Below are 27,557 nucleotides of genomic sequence, written 5' to 3' on the forward strand. Positions count from 1 at the left end.
TGAGCAAGATAAAATTACATATTGCTTCTATTCAGAGCCAGGCATTGTAACTGTGGTCTAAATTCTACAGTTATTTAACTGAACAAGTGTTTGCTGCCCCCAAAAATCATATTGACTCCTGTCATGCTCTGTAGATTCAAAGGGCTCGATATCTGTTAAATGCCAGCAGTCAAACATAAAATCCATCTAGAATTATCTATTGTTCATTGCAAATGAGGCTGTCATTAAAGGAACAGTCAAGTTCAGTACATCCACAGACAGCTTTGGGGCTCAGGTCCAGCCTGTGATAACGGTGACACCTGTAAAACATTGCTTAGCAGCCACCTCGTTCCATGTGTGTATAAAATCACAGAGGCATGTAAAAACCCTAGAGCTGACAAACCCCAGGCTGAATTCCTGAGACCGCTGATCTCTATGCAGGATTTTCCAGCTAGACACTCCTCTACCCATATTACCTACAAGAGGTAGTCAGAAGATATTCCAAAGTGTGAAACGGTCCTGTGAGAAAGACAGTGAGAGACAAACATTCAAGGGTGGGTGCCTCTATGGTAATCTTTGGTTCAGCTTTCTGGATAAATTGGCTAAAATGGGATATTTATGATTTGGAACAAGAACGCAAACTGTGATCCCTGCTGCTTGTTATTGCCTCGTTCCTTTGAGGGACACTGTGTTGGTAGCCTAGTTGGGGACCCTCAATGAACACCAAAACAACAACCTAGCCCCCCCCCAGCCTTGTGTGACCCAGCCTATTGCAGGGGTTCCACAGACACTGGTGCTACGGAGGGGTGATCAGGAGCAGCAGTCAGCTATTGCTGTTCCCAGCTTTCACCAGAATGTCTGTTGAAAGCCTGGACAGTTACTTCGTGCCTAAAGGGTCTAGCAAATGGCAAAATCGTATACAACTTAAATCTTTTTGTGGATCTCAGAAAACAAAACTAAAAGGAGGTTTAAGTACTTAATCATTACTGTACTACTGTTTATGTTAACAAGAAAGTAAACTCCTGTGGCAATGTTGGACATCCAGATTGAGTTTGCAAAATGAAATGTGATGTCTTGCCTCAGCAACCAATAATGAAGACTCCTGAGATGGGAGGAGGAGGAGCAAGTTGTGTGTAATATAGTGACTGTACGTTGTGGGAGGAAGAGGAGGGCTGTTTATGTCTTTTGCAGAGGAATAGTGCTTGATTAGTTGGTCATTAATTTGGCTCGCATAGCTTCAGATGAGTGACCCCTCTTAGAATTCAAGCTGTCTAGCTGCTTCTGTGGAGATGAGAATCACACTTGAGAATACTGCCCTCTGAGAACATTATTTGCAAGGAAGTTATTTACTTGTTTCTTCAACCAAGGTACAGCATAGATGAATTTTAGCTCTTCTTCTTCTTTGGTTGAATAAAATTACTGGCTAAATCGAAGGGGTATCATTCTTTCAAAGAAGATGTGCTTGGCTGTCAGTACTGTTCTCTGGGATGCAGGAGGAAATTTAGTTGAGAGACAGTATTTTCCCATCACGTGAGGTGCCAGTTCTTGGTTTGTTGCTGTGCAGTCTTTGGCATTTATGAACCCTGCTACAGAGAAACTTTAAAGGACTTTGGCAGTTCGTAGGTCACTAATTGAATCATTAGTAATCGAAAAAAATATTGTTCCTGCATGTTTTTGTCTTGCAGTATTTGGACTTTGCTGAATTTGAAGAAACAGTGAAAGTATTTACAAAGGAATGTAAAACAAAAGGGAAGCCTCTACCTAAAGCAGCAGGTGTTTCCTCAAGAGATTCAAAAGCTTTGCCTGTTCAGGTAATGCATCGTTTATGGTTACTTTGGTGATGCTAAAAACAGTTAAAAGCCACTAACCACCGTGTGAATTATTGCAGCAGTGAGATTTTCTGAACTGTCTGAACAGATTACTGATTATTTAAAGAAATCTGCTAGCAGTCTTCTTTCAGCGCAGAAACCTTCAAGTTTGTTTTTTTTATTTGCAGAACTTCAGTCCTTTTGAACTTGAGACAGTAGTTTTGATTCACGCTATCTCAGGTTTTTAGCTTGCTGTACTTTGATAAGACTGATTTTCACACACCGTCAGCATTTAGTTTTCCCTTATGGTAGAGGTGGGTTCCCAGAACAACATGCTTGAAAATTTGGGCTTTACTTCTTGTAGCGATAATTGATTCAGGCTCTCAAAGATATTAAATACAGGTAGAGAAGGAATATTTAGGTGGCCATTGAATGGTGAGATATTTTGTATAAAACTTATTTCAGAGTGTTCAGATGGCATTTGAATTCTTCATTCAGTAACCTACTGTTGAAAAAGTGCAGTTTTTCTGTGTTTGGTTTTTCACTGAATGCTTTTCCTCTTTGCAGAAAGATCTACTCACTGCATTTGAAAATGGTGAGCACAAAGTTTTCTTCCAGCTCTGGGAGGAGCATATTCCGTCTTCAGTCCGGGACAACGAACCAGATGCTCGGAAGCTGGAGTTCTATATTCACGTACACTTTGCCACCTACCTCTTAAAACAGTCTACAGGAAAGCCTGTAAGTTTAGTTCACAGTTCAACTTTCAAATGGCTTTTGTTTTTTTTTTACTTTGTTTATTTGTCTTTAGTATGGATGAGGATGGAGTGTTTAGTAAGAAGAATTCCTGGAATATGTATCCAATTTTGGGGCTGTAGTCTGCATTTTAGTTGAACCAGACTCCTTGTATTGTGAAGTACTGAGTTGGAATTTGGAGGTGTCCTCATCTTGGAGCTCCTGAAGTGTTCTTATTTGTAAAATACCAATATGCTGATACTTTCACACCTCTAATTGTAGTTTATAGGAGATTACTGAAACACTTATTTTGCTTCCAGTTTCAACTGAATCTGTGTGTTGAAATATAAACATTACTGATAAAATGGGAAAGCTCAGTTTTGACCAGCTCAATATGTTGTATTGAAAACAGCAATTCCAAGCTGTCATAAAATAAAATCTCTGTTACATGGACTTTTATGATGAAGAGACATTTAAATAGGCTGGAGTCAACCAGATCAGCCAGGGCTTAATAGGTCCTGCCTTACACCTGTCAGCTGCTACAGGAGCATTTGGATGCCTTCAGTGGGTTTTCCAGCCTCTGAGGAGTCTGTTCCGTGTGCCAGCTCCCCTTCCTGGTGCTCTGTGAGTGGATTTTATGGTTCTGCACTTATCACTGAAATAAAGCATCTCTAAAGAAAGGTGTTTCTTCTCTGCCCTGAGTAGGGAAATGGCATTCTGCTTTAGAAATCTAGCCTGAAGTGGGCAGGAATAATTTACATTCAAAAAGCAGTTGTCTCTCTCTTCTTTTTTTGGACCTGGATGGCACAAATAACAAGATCAGTTTAGATTTTATTTTTTGAAATGCAAAAACTAGATGTAATGCTCTCTAGTAAAATAAATGTTGCTTTTTAGATAAGAAATATTCTCAGATTTCAAACTTGATATCAATGTATTTAGGTCTCCACTTATATTTAACAGCTTTACAGTGCATTCAGAGTGGTAGTTTTCTAAATAAATACGCTGCTTTATTTCCTAGGCCAAAGCTGAACTTGAGGAAAGGATTTCCTATTTTAAGGCATTCCTGGAAACAAAAGGAGCTGCACTAAGCCAGACTACAGAGTTTCTTCCCTTCTATGCTTTGCCTTTTGTTCCAAACCCTGTGGTACATCCTTCATTTAAAGAACTTTTCCAAGTAAGTATCTATTTTGTAGGGATGGTATTTATGATGATTTTTCTCATGGGGTGATAGATATTGAATGGTGTTTACTCTGGTAATCGCTTTTATTGTTTTCTTGCACCTTAACTTCTTGGTTATGCTGGAAATGGCTGGTTATGTGGTTGCAGTTGGACTGGATCAAGGAACTGATCTGCTTTATTGCCTGTGAATGTGTGTGTATACAGCTCCCATGTACACACAGACACGTACACAAATTCGTTTATAAAACATGCATAATATTTTGCAGGGTTATGTGCTTGGAATGCCTCACCATCCTACCACGTGGACAACTGTGCTGGCTTATCTGAGGAGCTGTGGACAGTTATTGTGGTGGGAGGAAATATCTTTAGCCTGCATTGCTGCCACACACTTTTTGATATCAAATCAGAGCTTAAGTGATACTTGCCCTAGGGCTGACTTTGGATGTACCAGCTGATGAGGAGCTCCAGTTTAACACCAAAAAAAGGCATATGCTGCCATTTTCCTTTGGGACTAGCTATAAATAATGAGGTGTACTGGTTGACCTCAGAGATGAGATATGACTACTCTTTTTTCATTATACTTAGCAGCTTCTTTTTTTTCAATGCCTTATCTAAGGCGACATCCTCAGGTTTATTCATAGCAACCCAGTGTCCAAGCTCGTAGTCCACAGTCACTCATTTTCTTGTGGGAATTGTACAGCTCATTCCATATTAGTGTTGAAACACAGATTGTTTTACATTTGAGAAAGAACAGCAGTGAGTCACTAGTCTACTAAACAGTGTTCTTATGGCGTATTTTTTTTTCTCAGGCGTCTGATGCTTTATATAGCTAGAGTTCCTGTCTGTTTGTGTAATACATCTTGAAAAATAGTATACACTCCTCTCTGTAGGAGGCATGGTTCCTTTGGTAATATACAGCATACTGTGGTGCACCACTGTCTGGATCCTGAATTGGTAAATGCAGCAAGTAAATTCTGTATGCTCTGCAGCATGGTAAAATAAGGGCAAATCTGAGCTGCGAGAACAGCTTGCAACATATACATATACAGCAGTAAATTTAGGAAGCTCTTGCTACTTTTTGGAAGATACTGCTTTTTCAGGCTAGCTTTTCCTCAGGCAGAAACTAGCTTAACTGAAGGTTTCAAATAGAAGATATGAGTATTCAGTGGTTTGGCTTTTTTCCCTAACTATTTTTTTTCTTGTGCTTATGAGACACTGTCAGGCAGAAGACAACATTCCAGTTAGTGTCTGATATGTTGGTCTGTTTTTCGTATGCAAGTTGTTTTTTTCCAAATCCTTGTTTTAGAACTTCTGTACCCTGATCGCTGATGTCATGATCCTTGTAATAGTTATTGACAAAACTTAACATTCCCAGATGTTGTTAGGAGTGAAAGATGACTACAGTGATTACTTTTTGAAAGTTGAGCAATGGAAGATTATTTGTGTCATAGTCTATTTAATTAATTTTAAATTAATATTCATATTTTTATCTTTTTCTCAAGTTGCTTGTATTTTAAAGATGCCTCTAATTTAGGAGCAATTGTTGCATGTGCATATAAGGCATAAACACTATGTGATGGTTTTACACTTGAAATAAAGCTACATCATGTTGTAGAATGTTCCTCTTGTCTAGGAATAATACTGAACTCTTCTAACTTCTGTACACTTTTATGGGTAGCTAGCAAATGCATTTACTTCAGTAACAGTGAAGGAAAAATCTTTTCACTACAATGTTGGCTGCCTTGTTTACTAGTGGAAGGTTACTGTGATCCAAACAGTACTTTCAGCAGAGTGTACATATTTGGTGAACAACTGTCATAATTTGTTTTCCTTTTCAAGGATTCTTGGACACTGGATTTAAGGACAAGATTGGAAAAGTTCCTGGCTCTGACTCTCAAAGACAGACAGACTCCTCGGCTTCTCACTTTATTTGTATCCTTTTGAGAAAAAACATTGAAGGTAATTAGAATTACTATAAAGAGACAGTATAATTTATTGGAAGAGTGTACTGCTAAGATTTATTGCAGAATCGTAGTAATGTTACAGTTCATTGTTTTAAGATAAGAAACATTGTTTATATTCCACATTTAAAAAAAAAAACCTTTTGAAAAAGTTATGTAAAGACAATGTATAGTTGCATATGAACCTGCATATTTCTCATAGGACCGTTCTTTGCTTCCTTGTATAGTGCAGAATACCCCAAGGCACTGGCCTGACCAGGCTTCTTTCTTAGCATTTGTAAAGCTGTTAGTCTTTTCAATTAGCCATTTCAGGGACTAGCTGAAAGTTTTCCATGGATTTTAAGGGTTAGGGTTAAAGAAATTATTGTTTTACTAAATGGCTTGTGCTTCAGACTGTATTGTTTTTCTAACAATATTCTTTAAGTTGTGTTGTCAGACCTAATTTGCAAACTAACTAGCTATATGACAAATTTTCTTTTCCATTTTTGATCAGTACAGTTAAAGGCAAGGCAGAGAGAACTTTTTTTTTTTTTTTTAACAGGAGAAGTTGAAAGTCCTTTTTCTGCTATATCTTACTTTATTCTAAAGCAGCATGTTGCCATGGTGGTATTGAATGAGGGGCTGGAAATGATACTCCTTCTCTTCCATTCCCGCCCATTTGCCAGGATGTGGAGCACTGATCAAAACACTGCTTTGACTCTCCTGTTATGGATGTTTGTGTGGGAGTCTGGCATAGAACAGTTGAAGAAGATTTTCTCTCTGCTTATGCCTCTTTATGGAGTAATGGACTGGATTCTGATTGAGCCCTGAATATTTCTTAGGTACAAGAAATGTACCTAAAACACTTGCATATTTGTATGTTGATTTTATGTAAAATCAGCAGTTTGACTTTTGATTTTGTCGATACATTTAGACTGGAGTTACCCTATCTCATACTTCAGGGCTGGATCTAGTGTCTTTAAAGGTCAGCAAAAAGTCTCAAGTCTCCATGCAACACAGTACATTGTGCACTTATGAGATTTTTATGTATTTATTATTGATTCATTTATTCTTGCGCTTCTGTAAAGCATTAGGCATTGGCTGTCGCCTGAGACAGTAGGAATATTTGGCTTGGTTGAATTTGCCAGTTGGCTGAATTTCTCATTCTGCGTCTCTGGAACAAACGTACTGAAAGGATGCATATTTTCCTAAGCTGCTCCTACTCATACAACAGAAGGAGAATGGACAGTGCAACAAAGGTGAGTGCTGAGATGTGGTAAGGATATCCTGTAAGATTATTAGGGGCTATAATAGTAGTGGAAAGTACGCCTGCAATGACGGGGAAAGTCCTTTGAAATCCAAACCCCTGTCTTGGTGGTAGTTATTGCTAGACTGCTTGAGGTTAGTAGGGTTGAGCATAGGCATGTACTAGAAATGGGAAAGGGCCTAGTAGTAGGACTTGTATTTTAAGTCTGTTTAAACTCCTAAAACAGTGCCTATTGGTACCTCCTGAAGAAGAAAGTGTTAATTTAAGTATGGCTCTCTAATGTGTTCCACTTTTAGGTAAGCTGTTCATACACAGTTAAGTGTGTAAGTGACTTGGGGCCATTTAAAAAAATAATAATTTCAGCACTGAATCCTGTTAGGTGTTGATGGCACTTGGATTACGTGCCTTTTAAAAATCTGCTCGATAACTAGAACTTAGATTCCCAGCTACCTTGCATTCATTTCTTCACTTGACTTCCTGTGCTCACTTTATTGATAGGGATTTTATGAACCCAGCTGGGTTCCTAAAATTACTTTTCCTCTTGAGTTATTTTAATCTGTAGTTTTACACCTAGAATTTACTATTTGTAGGTGGAATTAAGGAGAAAGTTAGGCTCATCTCCCAGTGTGAGTTCCAGGTATTTTGTTTGTTATTTTGTTGTATTAGATTTTCACTGAATAATAGAAAAATCTTTATGGATTTTTATTTTCCAGAAGTTACTCTTTTTCCTTGTGGTGGACGTTCCTGAAAGCAATAATTCCATACTCTGATTAAAAAGAAATAACGACATGATTGGGCCTGAATTATTTTGGACCTGATTATTTTTTATTTGGGCAGGTTCTGTGCTTTGTACAAGTACAGGACTGTCATGGTATTGAATCCATGCAGGTCAGCCTGATTTTGTACCTCTGTTATGTGCCTTGGAGGTTAAGTTGGTTTGGATTTTTCGTAAAGGTTACTTGAGGCCTGTCTTGTATGAAAGTTTTGGATCAGAGAGGTTATTTTTGCAGTATGCTGCTCAGATCCCATGAGATCCACAGTACGTACTCGCTGTTGGAGAATGTTTACTTTATCAGTGAAGGAGAAATGCAAAGAAAATTAATAGGCAACACATAAATGAAGAGCAGTATGGCAAAGAGTCCTGAGAACAGCCTTTTGTAAGTAGGTGCTAGTCATTAGTCTGACATACTGAAGCACTTCAAGTTTGAGTGGGGTGGTGGATATGCTTTTGAGGGTGTCCTGGAGAGCTTAGTGTGTTTACCTTGCCTGACTAACCTGCCAAAGTCTGGCTTTTTACCCATGTGCTAAAAAACTTTAATACCTGTTTGACTTTCAAAACTATCTTTGTGGCAGTTGCAGCTAACTTCCAGCTCTCCTGTATGTTTTGAGTTTGGCTGGAAAGAGAAGAATTGCAGAATGGTTGGCATCTTGCACAGAGAGCTTCAGACCTTCTATGTTTCCTCTGTGCTAACAGGAATGGAGGGAATTAAGTATTTGGAAGTGTGTTCAGCTACTGTCCTCTTCACTGCCTCGTTACAGATCTGTAGATGAGTTCACAGCCACTCTTCCACCGTTTCAGGGAATGGGAGAGTGGGGGAAGTCTATCAGGCTGTTGCACAAGAGAAGGTGAAGTGTGACCTACCTGTCTGTCAAGATTTGTGGTAATGACTCTTAATGGAGAAAGATGTCAGTTTAGAATATGGATAGTAATTTTTATGGAAATGAAGTAAGCAAGAAGGTGTCAGGGCAACTACTGCTGCTTCTGAGAGCAAGGTTTCAGTGTCACCCAAGGAGCCCTGGTGCCTGACAGCAGCTCTTGGGACCTGCAGCTCCTCTATGAGAGCTCTGCTGCATTGTATGCAGGAGCTCAGCCTGACCAGAGTGGGTGCCCCACTGGGCTATGAAAAGGAAGCAAACTATGAGTAGGTTTATGTTTCATGACTTGGTGCCTCCAGCTTCCCTCTGAGTGCAAGTTCTGGATACATCCACTGGAAATTTCTGAATCAAATGTGGTCTATCACAGTTAAATAAAAGTGTATTCCAATTAGCTTATCTAGGCAAAGGAATAAAGTGCTGAAGAGTGGCTAGTTTTCTGCAATGGTTGCTCTCAGAATCTGTATGAGTTTAGAAAAATATTCTTGTTTTGGAACTGTCTCATATTAAAGCTGTGGTAGCTGTTTAGCAGTGATGGCTGTGGAATAAAAATTGTCTTTAGAGACTATCTTAACTCTTCTGATTTTTAAGGTAATGAATATTGATTGCAGTTGAGATTATTTTAACAGCTTAAAGAATTGTAAAAGGTTTGGCGCTCTCAACAAGATTACTTAATGTTACTGGGAGCTATTCTGGTGGTTTTTGGGGTTTTTTTGCCAGGTGCATTTTGCTGGATTTAAACAGGATCTGTGGCTTGTTTCAGCTTCTGTTGTTATTTGACACTGGTTTTGGCTCCCTCCTAGAAAGTATAAAAAAACATAAGGGTGGCTTGATCTGCAGTTTGATATCAGATGTCAGTCACGAATCCTGCAGGTGCGGGATGCTGTGATTCATTAATGGTACGCTGTGAGAGTTAAATAACGGTCTTTTTCTTAACCTGTAGATTTTGAAAAAATACAGATTAGAACTAAGAAAATTTACCTTCTCTGTATTACATGCTTTATTTTAAGACTGCCAATTTATAGCAAAAATTTATAGCTAGTCTTTTAATGCACATTTTCTCTAAAAGATCCCATTAAAAAGATCATTTTGCTAAATTTTCTGAAAGTAAAAATAAGCTGTTCTACCATCTACTGCTTTTCATATAAGTGGGATAAAAGCGGTCTATTTCAGAAACCCTAAAAATCCATAAGATGTGACAAGTTTTTAAAGCAATTTCCAACATCAGAATTCATAGAGCTATCTAATGACTTTGATCTTTCTAGTTTGTAATGAAAGCTTTATGAACAGTTCTGTTTGAATAGTGTTTTTTTTTTCTGGCAGTTTTGTGGCTCTTATGTCCACCTGTTTATTACTTTTTGAAGTGGTTTGTCAGAAGTTGTTTGGCAGATATTAATAAATGATTAATCCATCGCTGCCTGCAATAGATCTAGATCGCCATTGTAGAAGACAACTTGTGAAGGCTCTACCAGATAAGCTGTGGTGCTAATATGGCACTTTCCCTCCCCATTTTTCCCTCTGCTGAAGATTGCCACCCTTATGCCAGCTGCCATGGGACAGCAGAGGTTCATGCCTGAGCTCAGAGAGCAGGGGAGTAAATGGCAAGGGACTGTTTTAAAATAACTGTTGTACCACCTTAGGCACCCCCTCACTAAACAAAACCACAACAAATAATTACACCTAAATTGTGTTTGTTTATCATACATGCAAGCTGTTACCTTAGTGCTCAGCCAGAGCAGTTGTATATGCTGAGCTTTTTTTAAACATGTAACTGCAGGATTCTCCAAATAAAGATCCCAAAGATTTCTACTTATATCAGTTACATTTCCAATGCTTCTATGTTACAGGAACATATGATCTACATCTTTATGGAAACAGACAGTGAATCATGAAAGGGGATAATGGTTTTCCTCAAAGAATGTGGGCACAGTCTGTTCAAGGCCAGGAATAGAAACTAGTTTTTCTAGTTTCCAATTTTGCGTCTTAGCTAGTCACTTTGATTTTCTTTTCTTTGGGTCTGTTTGGACCTAAACTGTGGTGTTGGGTTGTTTGGAGTGCTCTACTCTAACTAAAAAAATTTTAAAGTCTGTGAAAATGAATTCTACTTTTATCTGAAACTCTATAGTCAAGCTGATTCCTGCCCATTGTTTAACAAAAAGTCCTGTGGTAGATACTCAGTTTGTTGGGCGTGATGCCATTTTCACAACACTAGAGCAATACTCAGCAAACTAATTTAAAACATAATGTTCTAGCAAAATGCATAAACACCAGCAGTAACAACAGAATTATTGTGCCTCCCTTCACAGTTTTGTCCAGTCATTAAGATGTGCACTGTGGCACACAGCTCCAGATTCCATGTCTGACTTCCATGTAGTTTGTTTAGATCTGAGACTGGGATGGAGGATATAGATTTTGGTGCTTATTTTGCTTCTTTCATCTCTGAAGTAATTGAACCCAAAGGAACAAAATGTATCAGGAATGTAACTTTAAATAAAAAAGTTAGATAAATTTGAGTTATTTTCAGAAACAGAAGGTACTAAAAGTGAGTAATATAGCTTACCATCAATGAGTAAATGATGGAATCACCTGAAAACTTTAGGGTAGAATTGGAGAATGAAGTTGAGAATTCCCTGCAACTTTGAAGAATTCAGTGAATAACAGTGATAACTTGAATGTTTGGGGGGTTTCTTGGTTTGTTATTTTTTTCTATGAGTTATACCATTTTCCTTATAAGGTAGAACACTTGCTATTTACTTTAAAATAAGCAAAGCACTACATAACCTAAATATCAGTGGTCTATTTCTATAAATTACCTGGAGGAAACACCCAGCTTCACAGTGTAATCTAACAAACACTGGCATGAATCTCTGGGTACTGTCATTCTCCTGTTTTGGTTTTTTTTTTGTGTTTTTTTTTGAAGTGGCTGCTTGACTTTTCCAGTTGCTTAGTGTGATGTTTTTTACCCACGCTTACTTTAGTGAGTGTAGAAGATAGTGCATGAATCTCATCTGCAGTTAACAGAGTCTGAGCTGTGTTTTATTGTTTATTCTTCTGATTCGATGCCCACAGTCTTGTTTTGTCTCTGATAGCATGGAGCTTCTTATATTGACAGATCTTTAAAAACATATCCTCTCCACAAATGTATTCAGTGATGTTTACTGTCTACTAGGTGTATTGCTGCTGTAACTGTGAAGCAATTGGTTCTTCAGGCAATTAAGGCAAACCAAATAATTGTAGCTGTTGCGGTGAAATGAAATCACAGTAGTAGTGTAGAATTATCCTTGCAGTGAAATTCCACCCCTTGGATAAAAGTAATTCCACAGCAGTTGAAGTTGTCCCTTCAGAGCAGTAAAAAAGCTTGTGGGTTCTTTTGTCCCTTCAATTGAAAAGGTGGTGTTATTTTTTTTTTATTATTCTATTGACAGAAATGTTGCAACATCTTCATCAACAGTTAGTGGAATCCGAGCACAGGACCATGACCTACCTGAAACGATTTAACAAAATGCAGACAGACTACCATAATCTCATTGGAGTCACTGCAGAGCTGGTGGATTCCTTGGAGGCCACAGTCAATGGCAAGATGGTAAGAGATGACTCAGATGTGTACTTGCTTCCTCAAGCCCCCAGAAAATAGAGAGAGAATGCCACTAAAATGTGAATTAAGCTTCATAGTTAAGAGCATTTCTCTAAGTACTGTGTCTCTTTACTAATGAAACACAGCACTTTGAGACATTCTTCCATTGACCCTGTGTACTAAGATAAAGGTAGTACAGAAGTTGGATTGTGCTGGCTCAGAAATTGTGAAGAAACTATCACCGTATCACAAGACATCTCAGATCTCTTGTGAGAGTCCGCTTTTGAGCTTTGGCATCAGCAGTGATTAGAGGGCATTTCTGTGATTACTGACTGCAATCCAGCTCATCAGACGTTGTTTTGTATTTAAAACTGCTGCAGGTCTGGTTTAAGTTACACTGTGGTGGGATCAATCTTCTAATCCAAAATTTTGGTGAGGAAAATCTTTGGTCTTTGTTCTGCTAAGCTGAACTTGTTAATTTAATTGGTAAAGGTAACTGGGATAGGAGTAAATGAATGATTCACTGTGTGAAACAGGCCACGCTTACGTGACTGGAGAAGGTACAACTTTCTTATGGGTATTTTTAATACAAAGATGATTTTATGCTTCATCTTTTGTGCCCTCTTCTCTCTGAGAATGCCTCTGTACTGTAACTTCTGTATAACCTGAAGATTATTCTTAAAGGCAGATGTTAGTAGCCTCTAGATGCTTTAAAGGAGGTGTGAATTGTTAGCAGGGAGAATGACCTGGGAGTTCCTGTGCTGCCCGCTGAAAAGTCAGTATGTACCTTCCCGTTGTCATCAGCGTGAACACCATGTAGTTTGTTTCTTTGCACCTGGGATCACTGTCTGCTCACATTGTTACTGCAGGGAAGGTGTGGGTTTTGCTTTACAGCAGATTAGGAAAGGTATCTGCTCACATGAGCATCAATAACAATAACACATAACATTCATTTGCTGCCTCCCATTTCACACTTCAGTGCTCTCCAAGGTGAGATACTCTTACCTTCTGTGGTGGAGGAACCAGGCACTGGTTGTCTTTTGTGGCAGATGCTTCTTTTATTTCCTTTGTAAGCCTTGTGCTGGGCAGTCATTTGATCCTTCCCAAGTGTGTCCAGCGGAGGGTGCTCTTTCGTTATGATTCTTGGTTTCTGTAATTTCTGAATCCAAAGTGGCGTTGAGTACTGAATGAATTCATGTTGGAGTTACAGCATTCTGAATTTGAAGGGTTTTGTTGTCTCGCTATAGGTCTAAGAATATCAGAAGTGTCCCCATTCGCATTTTTATAATCTCAGTCCTCTCACCTCTGTTCTAGGGAAGCTAATAACTGTTCTGAAGTTCTATTGTGATGTAGATTTCCCAAAACAAAAAAAAAACTAAACCCACTGAGATGTTTTTCATTGAAACACAAAGTGCTGTGCTGTGTAACAATTCGTATTTATTCTCTCTGCTGTACAAGACAGTTGTATAAATTCTGCTCTTAAGCTAGACTGCATCAGCATATAATTGTCTAAGGCTAAAGCACAAAACTGCTTCATGCTTACTGTTGGGCAACTTACCTTTTGATTGAGGAAAATCTGTATGCAAACACAGATGTGACAAATTCTATTTTTTTTCTAGACTCTGAAAGCATTTAGTGTTAATCTTCTGAGTAGCATAACTATTCCCAGATGAAAAGAGTTTACAGTTTTCTTAATTTCTGAACAGAATTGTAGTTGCAGTATGTACCTTGTGCTTGCATCGATAAGTCTCAGGTGTGCAATTTCTTGGCCTCCTAAAAATAAAAAAAACCCAACCTTTAATGTAGAAACACTGTCTGGAAGAAAGTGTAAGTTTTATATAATCCTGTTCTCTCTTTGTTTCTTAATTTTTAGATCACACCAGAGTATCTTCAAAGTGTCTGCGTTCGCTTGTTTAGCAATCAGATGAGACAAAGTGTAGCACATAGTATTGACTTCACAAGGCCCGGAACTGTGAGTATTAATGTTTGGGGTTTTTTTTACAGTAACTATGTCAAAAGACAGTATCACTTAAGCTGTATATTGAACATACTTAAGCTGTATATACTTAACATATTTAAGCTGTATATTGAACAACAAATGTGAGGTAGTAAAGACAAAATATAATGTGTCCAAGCTTGTATAAGAATATGGCAATAGTTAAGGTTTTGTTGATCTCAAATGCTGGTGAATGACACGCAGTCATAGCTGCACAGGTATGATTAATTCTGTATTTATAACAGTAAGCTGTGTATCTGTTAGAATACTAACTGAATGTTAAAGAAAACACAACAAAAACCAACAAACTCTAAAACTAATGTCCAGAGTGTGGTGTGATGGCACATCTTGGCTAATTTAATTTAGGTAAGAAGAGGTGGTGGTCTTGCTTTGTTCCTTTCTGCTGCCAGTGATGCTCCTATAACCCTAGAGTGAATTGACTTAGCCAGCTAAAGAAGCATCAGACAGGATCATGAGAACAAATGGGGAAAAGAGGAGGAGGGGAGGACTTTCCTTTTTTGATAGATAGGCAGTTAGATGATACACCTAAGTCACTTTGTTGACTTACATCATGAACTTTAACCCCATATCTAAGGATCTTATTGATAAGCAGGTCAGGATGCGCAGGGATTTTTTCTTTCTGCTCTACCAGTTCTGCTCAATCTCTTCTGCCTAAATGCAGCAGGAGCTTTTTTTTTTTTTTTTTGGCCAGCAGGAGAACTGGTTTAGGATAGTTTCTGGTGTCTGTGACACTGCCTGGGGGTGTAAAGTTTTAAATGACTTAATGATGGTATAAGAGCTGTTCAGTGGCATAACCTTTTTTAGTACCTAGCTTGTTTGAATTTTTCAAATAAGAGCTAACATTAGAACTGCATTAAATCATTTTAAAATTAAAATATTGTGTGCCACTGCTTTGCAAAGACAAGCCAAAGTCGTAAACTGTGCTTATTATTTTCACTGGGGCAGACATTCATGTATACTTAACTTTGTAGGAGGAGAGCTTTGTCAAAGGAAAAGCAGAAGAAAATAAGATTCTTGCTCCTTACTTTAACCGAAGGCTTTAATAACAATGACGCTATGGCACATTTTGTTCCTCTTGAAAATCTGTTACAGAAAGTTGAGGAGATAATAAAAATGTTCCCTTTTCTATATGCTAATATTTTCAGAGATAAATACTATTCCTCTTTGCTCTTCAAGCTGTTCTAAATGCCCTCACTTCCCTGTTAATGGTCAGAAGTCCTTTCTCTGACTTGTCATGTTTTTGGGAGGGGCACTCTTAGCAGCTTTTGCAAGCTGCATAGTTTCAAGAAGGAACCAGGATCTCTGTTTGTCTGCTACCTCACCGTTAAGGGCCATCTGTAACTCCTCTCTCCTCAGATTTACACCATGTCTGTGGTGCATGATTATGCCATCTTCTACCCCATAATGTACCATCCCCATCATTCTTCTGACCAACAATTTTCAGAGGTCTTCCCTCTTTCCTTGCCAATGGCTTTTGGACATAATGCTTTATATACCCTAGTAGTCTTCTGTATTTTTGCCATCTGATGTTGGGATTGTGTGCGTCTCCCAGCTCCCCTTCCCTGTACTGAGGTTGTCCATTCTGTGCAGCCACGTGCCCTGTTCTGTCTGTTCCTGCTCTCTGCTTGCATAAAGGTTTCTCTTCTCCTCCTGTGCTTTCAAGGTGCTCCATTTGCCCAGTTTCATTCTTACTATTTATTTTCTTTCTATCATAAGTTGATCCTCTGAACCGTTTTGGGAAGTGGGCAGAGGGAAGAGTATCATTTTTATACAATATGCTGATTTGTTTCTTTATCTGCTCTGCAGAGAGTGCAGAAGTGGCTGAAGCTGTGGCTTCACTGAACAAAAGCTGGATGTATTATTGCCAGACTGCATATGTCTTTCTGTACCCCTGTCCCATATGGTGTTTTAGCATAAACATCTGTCCTTGTACAGTTTAGCCTTTAGGTATAGGCATCTGTTTCCTTCTCTCTGAAAAAAAAATACATTTAAGAGTTTTAAGTGATCATTGAAGAAGTGGGTAAGCAGCAGTGTATAAGCACAGTATTTCAGCCAGAATCTCTGTCACTGGAGGTTTTTAAGAGCAAGGTAAACAAACCGTTACCATTTACCAGGAATGGTTGATGCTTGGCTGCTCCTCCAGGATAGATAATGTGACTGCTCAAAATCTCTTGGAGCCATACTTCCTCTATTCCCTTCTACTAAAAGATGCTCAACTGTGAAAGGATTGTTGGTCTTATGCATCATATTTACTTGCTTCTGCTTCTCTAAAACCATTTCTGCACCAGAAGCCCCTTTGCCACTATACTTACGCCACTGTGGCCACTTTAGCACAGTCTCCAGCTATGTAGATAGGTCAGAGAAAGAGGATTTGTTGGTGGTGTATTTTTTCCTTTCTGGAAGTAAATTTTTACCTCCCTTCTGTCTCAAATTAGCTAGGTTAAGCTGAGTAAAGCTGTGTTCTTCTGGCACAGTTGTATCTATTTTTACACTAGGCTTTACTAGCATAACTATTTCTGTGTGACTTTATGGCTCCTTTACCCACACTATTTGAGGTAATTGCTGTGCTACTAAAGTTCTCTAATGAAGGACCAGCACAGCTATAGCAGTGACTTTGTTTAGATTACGGGTTTCTCAACTGGTTCAGGTTACTCCTTGACAGGGAGGGTATAGCAGCTACTGTGGTTGAAATCCGATGTTGTTTCTATAAGCAGACCCACACACTCAGGTCTGAGGCATTAGCCAAGTTCTGGAGGGCTGATTGCACTCTGTGCTTGTAGACCTTCACTACATCGTAACCAGGTTTCTTCATCTTATCCTTTTGTCCCCACTTGACTGACTGTATCTTCTTGTTTATTTCTCATGTAGAGAGTTCTGGTTTTATTCACAAACAGCAAATATAGAAACATAAATAAGTATAAGAAGAAAATATATATATAGTCCATCCCCTGAGAAGAAAAATGAGACTCCTTCCTCATCATCCCAAAATACTTCTAACCACTCCTTGACTCTGTTGATCCAGGAAGGCAGATGAGATGGACTAAAAACCAAATTCTGACTGCTTGCCACTAGGCTACGAAGGCATCCCATTACTTTTTCTTCAAGAATTCCAAATACCTCATTGTTATACACTTAGATGTTATTGTTCTATCCTTAAGTGGTTTCAGGTTTTTGCATAAGTTTTGGAATAAAGCTGGAGGCATCATGACCCAGACTAAGTAGCAGCATGAGTTTGCAGCATCTGTGCTGGATTTGTGTTGGAAGGTCCCTTCACTTTTTGCTCATAACTAATTAGAGACACTAGGGTGTGGTCTTTCCAGCTACTCCACTTCACAGAACTCCTTCTGCTGTAAGGGGCACCACCTGTATAATTGCAGAGGGGCAGCTCCTTTGCTCATCCTTACCATTAAGTCACTATGTAGGCAAGATTAAGCAAGAGGTTTGAAAAAAGAAAATCAATGTCTGAAGAGTTTTGTCAGGCATTAAATATGGTGGTTTAGGTTTTTTTTTTTTCCCCACTTCGCCTTGATTTTTGAGGATTTGACCCTATCTCAGTGACATCACTGATATTAGGACCAAACCCTTAAATAAATTAATTTTGGGCAGATCAGTAGCTCTAAATAGATGAACAGAAAAGAAAATCATTAGCAAGGAATTTTTTTTCTTGTTGTACTGACATGTGACTTCAAATTTCTACCATTTTACTTAGGAGATGAGTGGATATGCATTACATAGTTTGGAAAGAGGAGGTGCTTGAGTTCACAGGCAGCTATACTGGTGCAACCCAGGGACAATCCAGGTTTGGGAGCAGGTTCTGAGAGCAGAAAATGCTAAAACTGCATCATTCTCTGAGATGTGTACTTGAGCTCTACAGTATATTTTGTTAAATCATCTACACTACACTGGTAGTTTTAACTTATACTGGGAAGGAGGACTGCACCAGTGCTGTAACCAAAAGGAAGTATTGCCCAAGGAAATTAGAGTAAGCCTTGGATTATATTCTTGGTAGCATTATTTGTATGCAAACTGGATTTTGTTCCCAGTGCATTGTACTCTGTGCTCAATTTTTAATGTCAGGAAAGTAGTGTTGTGTAATATAAAGCCTTGAGGTCTCAGGCTTTGAAATTACAATAAAGGTAGCATGTATCATTTACTAATGTGTGCCGTTATTGTACAAGCATCAGCTTCCTGGTTTGCCCCGTCCCCTCGCCATGGCTGAAGGCCTGTCCTTTCATACTGGAAGAAATCCATGTCGGGAGGATGAATCCCAGAACAAGTCCTTCTTACCAAACTGGCTTTAAGACCTGAGGCAACGACGTCTCTTAACCAAAAGACTTTCCCTGTGTAATCGTACCCATTAAATCTCACTTAGCAAGGACTTCTAGTGTTGGCTGTTGCTTTGTGCTCTCCAGTAAGCTGGCTTGGATCTCATTCTTTCAATGAGCAACTTCATGCTTCTTGGTAGTTCTGTGACCTCCTGGGTCAGCTTGTGAGCCTGATCTACAGCCCATTAACAGGATGCATCTGCTGCACGTAGTGGGAGAGAGGCCACGCTTCTGTCTTACAGCTGGGAGGTGTTTCCAAGGCTTCTCTAAAGCCCTGCTTTACCATAAGGCTTTTTTCCTAGCTACAATTGAACGTTATCGCCATCTTCCATCATGTAATTTGATATGTGTGATCCTAAATTGGGAGATAAGAAACCTGAGAGAATTGTTAGAGCAGAAGGTCTGGATCATAAGAATAGGAGGTCAGAGCACTAGGTCTGACAAGCTGAGGGAACATTCGTTTGAAGATTCAGTCAGATTCCTGACTTTCTAGTATTCGTTTGGACAGGGAACTGATGTGGGTAATGGTAAATTTGAAAAGAATAGTTTTAAATACAGTAATGTATTGTAATACTCTTGAGATAACTTGAAGTTTTACTTCTTTTTTATTTTCACTTTTTATTTTATTTTATTTTTTTTTCTTTCTAATAGTGATTTGTCTGGTGGGTAAGAGGCATGGGTTGTAGTTTTTTGATGCCTGCAGTTTTCTGTTTAATACACATCATGAGGCCAAGAGGATTCTGGCTCTTTATCACTGAGTCATTGTACAATCACTCCTCATCAAAAGTAGTGTAGGCTCAAGTCTAAAACCCACAAACAGATTTTATGATTCAAGATGTACACCTTCCTAGAATTTCTTAGATTAGGGATAATGTAATAAGATTCTCTAAACTTGGATTAAAGGGAAGAAAAGGAACTGCTTCTTCACGTGCATAGTTTCTGTCAATAGTCAAGATGTGTGTTAACTACTGGAGAACCTTTCTGTGACTAGAAAGCTGTGTAGTTGTTTGCATGTAGTGCTGCTGTGTCATGGAATAGAATACATGCCCATTATGTTTGTACTGCTATTCAGTCTGATTATATTCGCCTGTAGCTACAATTAGGTGAATTAATGTCCCTTGCAAGTTTTAGATCTCTTTTAGCACAACTCTTGAAGCAGTGGAAAAAAAATATATTTTTTTAATTATTTTTTTTAGTTCTGTCACTGGACAAAAGCACCAGCTCTTCTGTAAAGTTAAGCTGTCGTTTACAAACTGTAAAAAAAGGAGGATTTTAAAAAATTTTCTGGGATAATTGTAAAGACTAGCACAGGCTCCTTTTTTTCTTGTGTGCTCTGTGCTTTTTTCCTCAAACATACTTTTTATTGCAAATGTGAACATGCCATCAAGCTGTAGTAATTGGTGGTAGGTATTCTATTTCTTACTCATGAAAGAGTTTTCTGCACCAGGAGACCACATGAAACCTAGGAGACAGAATAACAGAAGTTTTTTGTTTTGTTTTTATTTTTATTGCTCTGAACCATTCAGAGTGGCTTCACCAAGCATTATGTGGATGTATGCTCGTTCATTTAGGAATAATATGCACATTACAGCAAACAGCAGCTACTCTAAGCAAGCTTTTCTTAGGAAGAAATATATCAGTCTTCTCCATCCCTGTCTGTGGGATGATTCTTATATGTTACCACTTACATACAGTAAAGCTGAAAGAAACCTACCTCTTTATATAAATGAAGAGAAGTTCTTTTTTTCTGCTGAAATAGTATATGATGCCTTTTTCACAAGTTGCTGCAGGGGATACAACTACCTGCAGCAACTTGGATAGGTTTTTTTGTTTGTGTGAATTCCTCATCTCTAAAGATAAGGTGTTGCCATGAGTAGGGGTTTCTACAAACTTTTCCTGTTGTTGTCCTCAAATCAGAGTATAACCCAGGTTGGAAGGGACTTTGAAAGGTCATCTGGTCCAACCTTTTGTGGTTTCCTTTAACGTTAAAACTTGCCTTTTGTGTCATCTTTGTCTTGATGCCTTACACTTTCACTGGCTCAGGTCATGCGTGTGTTGAAATGTCCTCTCATCATGATACAGATTATCTCCTGGTTTCTTTTGCTCACTTATTGATCCCTATCCATGTTGTCCTTTGTCTTAAATTTAACTTTAAAATGTCTTCACCAGGAACTGTCTGCATGTGTGTACAGCACTGTGAAAGTTAAAATACTCATTCATATCAGGGAATTCTGGGTGTGATGGTGATAAAAAGAATATTGTCAGATTTTTAAAACTGGTTAAAGAATAGAAAGAACTCTATTTTCTGCTCACAGTGAAGAGTGGCAAGTTTCTTCTACCTTCTGTATAAGGCTATATATGTCTGTTAAAGAGGAATCTGCTAAATATAGTGTTTATGTGCTTATTCATCTGCACAAATATGTCCTCTAAAGTAAGTGCTGGCGGGTTTGCACGAAGAGACTGGAAGCAGAATAATTTATGTTGGTCTTCTTTCATTGTATTGAACTTTTTAACTTTTATTTTGAATTAAGTCTCTTCTTTTTAGATACAAGTCTATTCCAAGTTAAATATTTTAGTCTAATTAAAGAGCATGTGGCATATTTTGTACTAAACTACTCAAACCATGAATTATCACAATTTTTTGTTTTAGTAACTGAATCTTAGTTTTCCTTCCAGAGATTTTTTTCTTAATTTATCCTTGAAGCCTTTTGGGATGAGGAATTGATAACATTGCTGAACTCCCTTAAACTGTCTCTCTCAGCTTTCATTATGTGCTGGTGAGAAACTCCAACCAAAGCACGTATGGAAAACACTTGCAGCTACTTTCTCAGAAGCTGAGGTCTTCTAACTGATGCCACATTCATTGCTATCTCTGTCTTAGCTGCTTCGGTGTAGTGAGCAATAGAAGTCATATATTCACATAAATGTGTCAGTGCTTGGTATCTAGCTGTTCTAACTGACAGTTAGAAAGGAATAATTTGCAGACTAGGTGTGTTTGCTAGATTTTGAAAGGAGAAGTTGTAATGTAAATATATCATGAGACACACTAACACAGTCTTAAAATATACAAGTGCATGAATTGGGAGAAGAAGGTGCTTATACTTTTCTTTTCAAAGTAAGTAGTCTGTTAATTTGTAGCTAAATTTGATTTCTTGGTTTTTAGAACTGTGCATTTCTCTGTGATTTATTTCTGTTAACTTGTTTTTTTAATCTTCTTTATTTTAATGTGTGCCTGTTTGCCCATAAAGGGATATTACTCTATGAGCCCTTGTGATGACGAATATGTAAGTGTCTATATCTTTATATCCTTTCACGTTGCCTGCTGCAGTCTGTCACAGTCTATATTTCTCTTCATTTCATAATGTGTAGCAATTTTCTGTGCATTTTAACTTGTCATGTCATTAACTGTACGGTTTATAAAGAGCCAAAATATGTGCAAGGCTTGAGATTTCTGCATGGAGAACAGAATACAAGTTGTAAGTAACCTAATGGCTTCATAACACACGTAACACGGCATGTCAACAAAAGAGCAGCTTTGTCCACAACTTTTACAGGAAACACAGCTTCTTTATAAGGTGCAGAAAGCAATTATTTCTTCCACAGTGAACATCAGCTTATCTAGCATACGATGTCTTTAAAATGTGCCGACACCAGCTGATCCCACACCACCTTTGAGTAAGCAGATAAATATTATTCCTTGAGATAACACAGGAAATTGAATTGTGCTCTTCAGAAGTGCATCTTGTTTTACATATTTGTATTTTTAATTTGTAAAGTGAAACTTTCTCTCTATAGTAATCAAATTGTTTCATACAATTAAAATGAATGCTCTTTCACTGAAAACTGAAGAAGCAAGGCGATATTCTGTGTACTGCCTGTGACTTCTGTAACCCAGATGGAAGTTTGTATTCTGGCAATATTACAAGTACACCATAAGTATTTAATTTTGTCCACAGTCAGTTCATTCTTTGCAAAAAGAGGAAATGAGTCTACTTCTAAGTAACTTGGTATGTAATCAATTAATCAGTAATTGACACCAATTCTGAAAAATTTCAATCAGTATTCTACTTTAAAATCATCCATATTTGTATTTTTTCAGCTTTCTTTGGAGAAAACAAAATTTCACCTTTCAAGAAAAATTGTACTTCTTTTTTTTTTCTTCCCCAAAGGTGTTCCTCACCTGGAACTACAATAACACCTGTGGGCACTTGACTTCCCACTTAAAACAACATTTTGTTTTGACAAATAGTTATAGAGTTATTGAGTGCAATTGACTATTCCTTATATGTTTTGTTTTATCTTGATGTAGAGAATACTGTCCATGTTCACATATGTTAAAAGATCACCTGTAACAAACAACCTGTTCCTGTTGATGACATAAATGGTCATAATTGACATCTTTTGCTTGATGTTTAGCATTCTGTTCCCTCTCACAATGGTCTATTTTGAGATTAAGAAAAGTTGATTACAGATGAGAAATTACGAATTAAATTCTGTGCTAAGGAAAAGTTTTACCCTTATCCAGGTAGCTTTAGTTATATATAACTTTATATGATGTAGAATATAATAACTTACAATGCAGAGTTGTTTATAAAGTTTTTTTGAAGCTATCTGGCTCTAATTCTGAGGTATTTCTTGAATAGATAGATAGGTTTCCTCTAGCCTCCCCTCACTGTTTATAACATAGTACTTTATTCTTTTTCTGCCATTTTGTCTTGTCATTACATTATCACATAGTATTACACTGTGTCTTTTTTATCTATGCTTCAGATGTCTTAGAGAATCTTCCAAGTGGGAAGTTTTCATAACAGCATACCTCGAGTATAAGCAAGAAAAAAAAAAAATTAAAAACATTTGCAGATATTCTTATGAAATAAATTTTGCATAGCCCTAGTAGACCTGCCAGGTTATACAAGCTTGGAGTCTAACCCATCATAGGCTGCCTGTCGCAGTCTTGTTGTCATTAACATATAACAAATGATCTCAACATAAATTTGTGAGTTCTAATGATATGTACAAATTTGCTCAAACTTTGGTTTTACTCTTCACATATACATCGTGTATCTTTGATTATTAATTCTGAAACTGCATTAAATTTACACTGAATTCCTAAAGCACATTTTCAGAGTGGTAACTGAGGACAGAATCTGGCTTTCAGCTTTAGCCTTCAGTATATTATGAATATATACACAAAATAGCAAAGCGGAGCTGATTTGAACACTGGACTACAGTATTTGATAAAGTCAGTTGTGGTTTTGGCTTGCACATGAAATGCATCTGTTTTGTTTTATAAATATTATTTTAATTTTTTTCCCTTTGAACTTTTTGTTTATTCCATGCTGTTCGTACTCATACATCGCTTCGTTCAAAAATGAAGGGCTGCCATCTGTGGCTAATCTGCATCGTGACAGAATTATTTGACTTAATACGGCACCTGGTTTGGCTTTGGCAAGAACCCACACAAACATAAGTCATACTTTGTGATCCTACCAGAATGAGCTATGCTTGGGCTGTTGTTTTCTTGTGTTTGCTTCTTTTCCCTTCCTTAAAACACCTAGCTTCTGCATGTGTTTCAATTATGACAAACGATTCTTTCTCAGGATAGGTTTTGCATGAAAAATATTTTGTTGAAGATGAAGTCCTTGTATGTTGGGAGTCATATATTGCAGATAAGTCATGTACGCCCCATGTTCTTCACACTTTTTAACTCATTGGCAGTTTAAGGAATACTGTTATTGAAAAGGTTGAATTAATATTTAACCTGTTCCAGGAAAGGTAAGATTGGGGAAAGGGCATAATCTGGTGCTTGACACATTGGACGTGTAATGAGGAAGTTACCTATCAGCAGTGCCTTTGGCTCTGTTTGCCTTTCAGTATGTGGCCTTGGATTCATCACCTGGAGATGAAGATCGTAATGTTTCTACCAACCTTATAAGACTATTAAGAATTTACTTGCTGTAGAGTGCTTTGAGAACTATGAATGCACAGTGCTGATGGCTTTATTTCCTCTTGTCCAATTATTTAAAAGCGGCTGTTATAAATAAGTCCCAACTTTCCTGCATCCAAATACTCTGTAACTCAAAAATACAGTACAGTTGCCACAGAAATGACAAGATATCAGAGTTCAACATTTAGATTTGAGAATGAACACCAAGAAAGAGAAGGGACCTGTGAGATCAAAAACTGAAGTGGGTTCTGTTCTGCCCACTTCCAGATTTCAATATTAACCTTTTCCTCAGTTAAATGTATCCCTTTGTTCCTAAAAATAGCTTTAAAAGGCTTTATGTTTTTATGTCTATCTGCAACATAGCAGTCCATTTTTAAAAGCATATGGCTAAAGTTTTGCAAATAACTTAGAGTTTTGTTATTAATTTGGTAGTAGGGGAGGTTTTTATTCTCAAGAATCCTCTTGCTTTTGCTTTCTGTGGTAGCAGCGTCTTGAGAGGGATGAAGACTGGTTCAGCTGGCAGTCCCACTAGAAGTAATGTTTGTGGGAGCTTGGCTTTGGGTCTCCTGTGTACAGAGACCAGTGAAGATGATGACCAGTGACAAGTGGTGTTCCTCAGGGGTCTGTATTGGTACTGGCGCTATTTAATGTTTTTATCAGTGATGTGGACACTGGGATTGAGTTTACCCGCAACAAGCTTGCCAATGACACCAAGCTGTGTGGTGCAGTCAACATGCTGGAGGGAATGGATAGTATCCAGAGGAACTTTGACAAGCTGGAGAGGTAGGCATATGCCAACCTCATGAAGTTCAACAAGGCCAACGTTGGAGCAATCCCAAGCACAAATACAGACTGGGTAGAGAATGGGTTGAGACCAGCCCTGAGGAGAAGAACTTGAGGGTGTTGGTTGATGAGAAGCTCAACATGAGCCAGCAATGTGCACTTGCAGCCCAGAAGGCCAACCACATCATGGGCTGCATCAAAAGAAGAGTGATCAGCAGGTCAAGGGAGGTGATTCTGCCCTTCTACTCCGCTCTCATGAAGCCCCACCTGCAGTACTGCGTCCAGCTCCGGAGCCCGCAACATAAGGGCATGGACCAGTTGGAGTGAGTCCAGAGGAGGCCATGAAGATGATCAGAGGGCTGGAGCACCTCTGCTAGGAGGACAGGCTGAGAGAGTTGGGGCTGTTCAGCCTGGAGAAGAGGAGGCTCTGGGGAGACCTGATAGCAGCCTTCCAGTGCCTAAAGGGGGCCTGCAGGAAAGCTGGGGAGAGACTTTTGACAAGGGCATGTAGTGATAGGACAAGGGGTGACAGCTTTAAACTGAAAAAGAGTAGTTTTAAATTGGACATAAGGAAAAAATTCTTCACTATGAGTATGGGTAGGTGCTGGAACAGATTGCCCAGAGGAGTTGTGGATGCCCTGTCCCTGGCAGTGTTCAAGGCCAGGTTGGATGGGGCTTTGAGCAACCTGATCTGGTTGGAGATGTCCCTGCCCAGGGCAGGGGGGTTGGAATTAGATGATGTTTAAAGGTCCCTTCCAACCAAAACCATTCTATGACCTTTTTCCACTGGCTAGATTATGTGTCTTAAATGAAGTAAGTGTGCTGACGTAAGTAAGCCCAAGAATCGATTTGTAGGACCCAGAGTATTTGAATTGTGGTTTTCCTTTTGTTAAAGCTAATGTGCAACTCAAGAACCAGAGCTTAACACAGCTTTTTGGGGTTAGGTTATGTAAAGATGTTTAACTGAGTAAATATCCTGAGATTGCGACATCTCAGATCTGTACTGAAGAGGAGAAACCGAAACAAACAAACAAATGCTACCTAGTGAAATGCGAAAGGAGGTGCTGAGGCCGCAATGTATTTGCTTTGGTGGACTGTCTGCTAGGGAATTTGTAATGCACATTTGCCCTTCCCTGTTTGGGGACAAGGCACTTTGTGAGGCAGAGAAGAGCAGTCTGCTTAAGGCCTAGGAGTATTAAACCAAGTTAAAATTAAATGTTAGGATGGGTCTGTATTGCACTCTTTTAATTCGAAACAATACTGTGAAGGAAGCCATGAAATTTTCAGCAGTATATGGGTTGTATTCCCCAGGCTTGGTTTCCACCTGAGTCTGTAACCCAGTGCTTCCTATTGCGGAGGTTGCTGCTTCCAACTGCTGAAATCTGTCAGCATTAAAGATGAGGTGTGGGGCTCGGTACAGATGATGATGGTCTGTTCAGGGTGTCTGCTCAAGCTCTGTGCTAGGGTAGGCAGCCCTTGATGCTGGTGCCACTGCAGGAGGCAGCGAAAGCAGCCAAGGAGTGTGTATAGAGGTGGTGCTGGCAAGACTGGCAGCGGTCTGGGAGCGAGAGCTGAAGAACCTGTGGTATGAGGAGGAGAATGGCTGGCAGGGTGGTGGGGCTCTAAAGATCTAGGGTGCTACTTGTCTTTCCCCTTCAAAAACAAGGATACAAAGATGAAAAGTTGAGAGTCTATGGCAGGAGGGTAGCCTGGATGTTAAACTGTATGATCAGCACTCGGCAATACTGTGTTTGGATCACTTGTTTGAAAATAAAGCTGTCTGAAGAACTTCTTCAGACCCATGTAGCAGCAGATGGAGGGCGTGCGATGCAGTCCCTCGCCGCGCTGCGTGGCTGTGTGCTTCACAGGGTGCCTCAGCTGTTTGACCTGAAGTGGTGTGGACCCTGAAGGACCCTGTGGACCCTGCAAGCCACAGGAGAGCTGCTGGGTTGCGTAACTGCCAAAAATGTCCGGTGAAGAAATATTTTACTGCAATCCTTGTTCTCATAAAATTACTTAAAATAGAGGGCTAAATAAATTCCAAACCAGGAAAATACTTATACCAGCCTTGTTACTGTATTGTATCAGCTGTGGTTAACTTATTTTGTAGAATTATTCTGTCATAAGCAAACACTAAATCTGTTGATTTTCTGTTTATGATGGTTGTGCCATGAGCTTTTGATTGTTTAATTGTAAAATAATATTTTTTAGCTCTTTTATACTGCCATTCATTGGTAGATCTCAAAAAAACCAGCTTATTCAAGAGATTGATGCCTGTATCCACTTTCCAGATGAGGAAAATTGAGGCCCAGAGATGTAAAATGACATGTAAAAATTCTGTCTGCAGTCAGTA

At 38.7% G+C, this 27,557-nt stretch overlaps 1 protein-coding gene across 2 annotated transcripts in view; it reads left to right on the plus strand.

Moving 5' to 3' along the window:
- The window catches only part of ARMC9 (armadillo repeat containing 9), a 67,623-nt gene that overhangs the window by 481 nt on the left and 39,585 nt on the right, over positions 1-27,557 (plus strand). Inside the window, exons 3-10 of one of the 2 annotated variants that reach the window (XM_086754949.1) lie at positions 1,665-1,790; positions 2,355-2,525; positions 3,538-3,693; positions 5,538-5,630; positions 6,873-6,897; positions 11,984-12,141; positions 14,006-14,104; positions 21,723-21,758. In XM_086754949.1, coding sequence (XP_086611075.1) covers positions 1,665-1,790; positions 2,355-2,525; positions 3,538-3,693; positions 5,538-5,630; positions 6,873-6,897; positions 11,984-12,141; positions 14,006-14,104; positions 21,723-21,758 — 864 coding nt within the window. The remainder of the gene's footprint in view (positions 1-1,664; positions 1,791-2,354; positions 2,526-3,537; positions 3,694-5,537; positions 5,631-6,872; positions 6,898-11,983; positions 12,142-14,005; positions 14,105-21,722; positions 21,759-27,557) is intronic. The other variant, XM_086754951.1, reaches the window with a different exon arrangement.

Source organism: Chlamydotis macqueenii, chromosome 9 (genome assembly GCF_036417535.1).
Source record: "Chlamydotis macqueenii isolate bChlMac1 chromosome 9, bChlMac1.mat, whole genome shotgun sequence".
NCBI lineage: Eukaryota > Metazoa > Chordata > Aves > Otidiformes > Otididae > Chlamydotis > Chlamydotis macqueenii.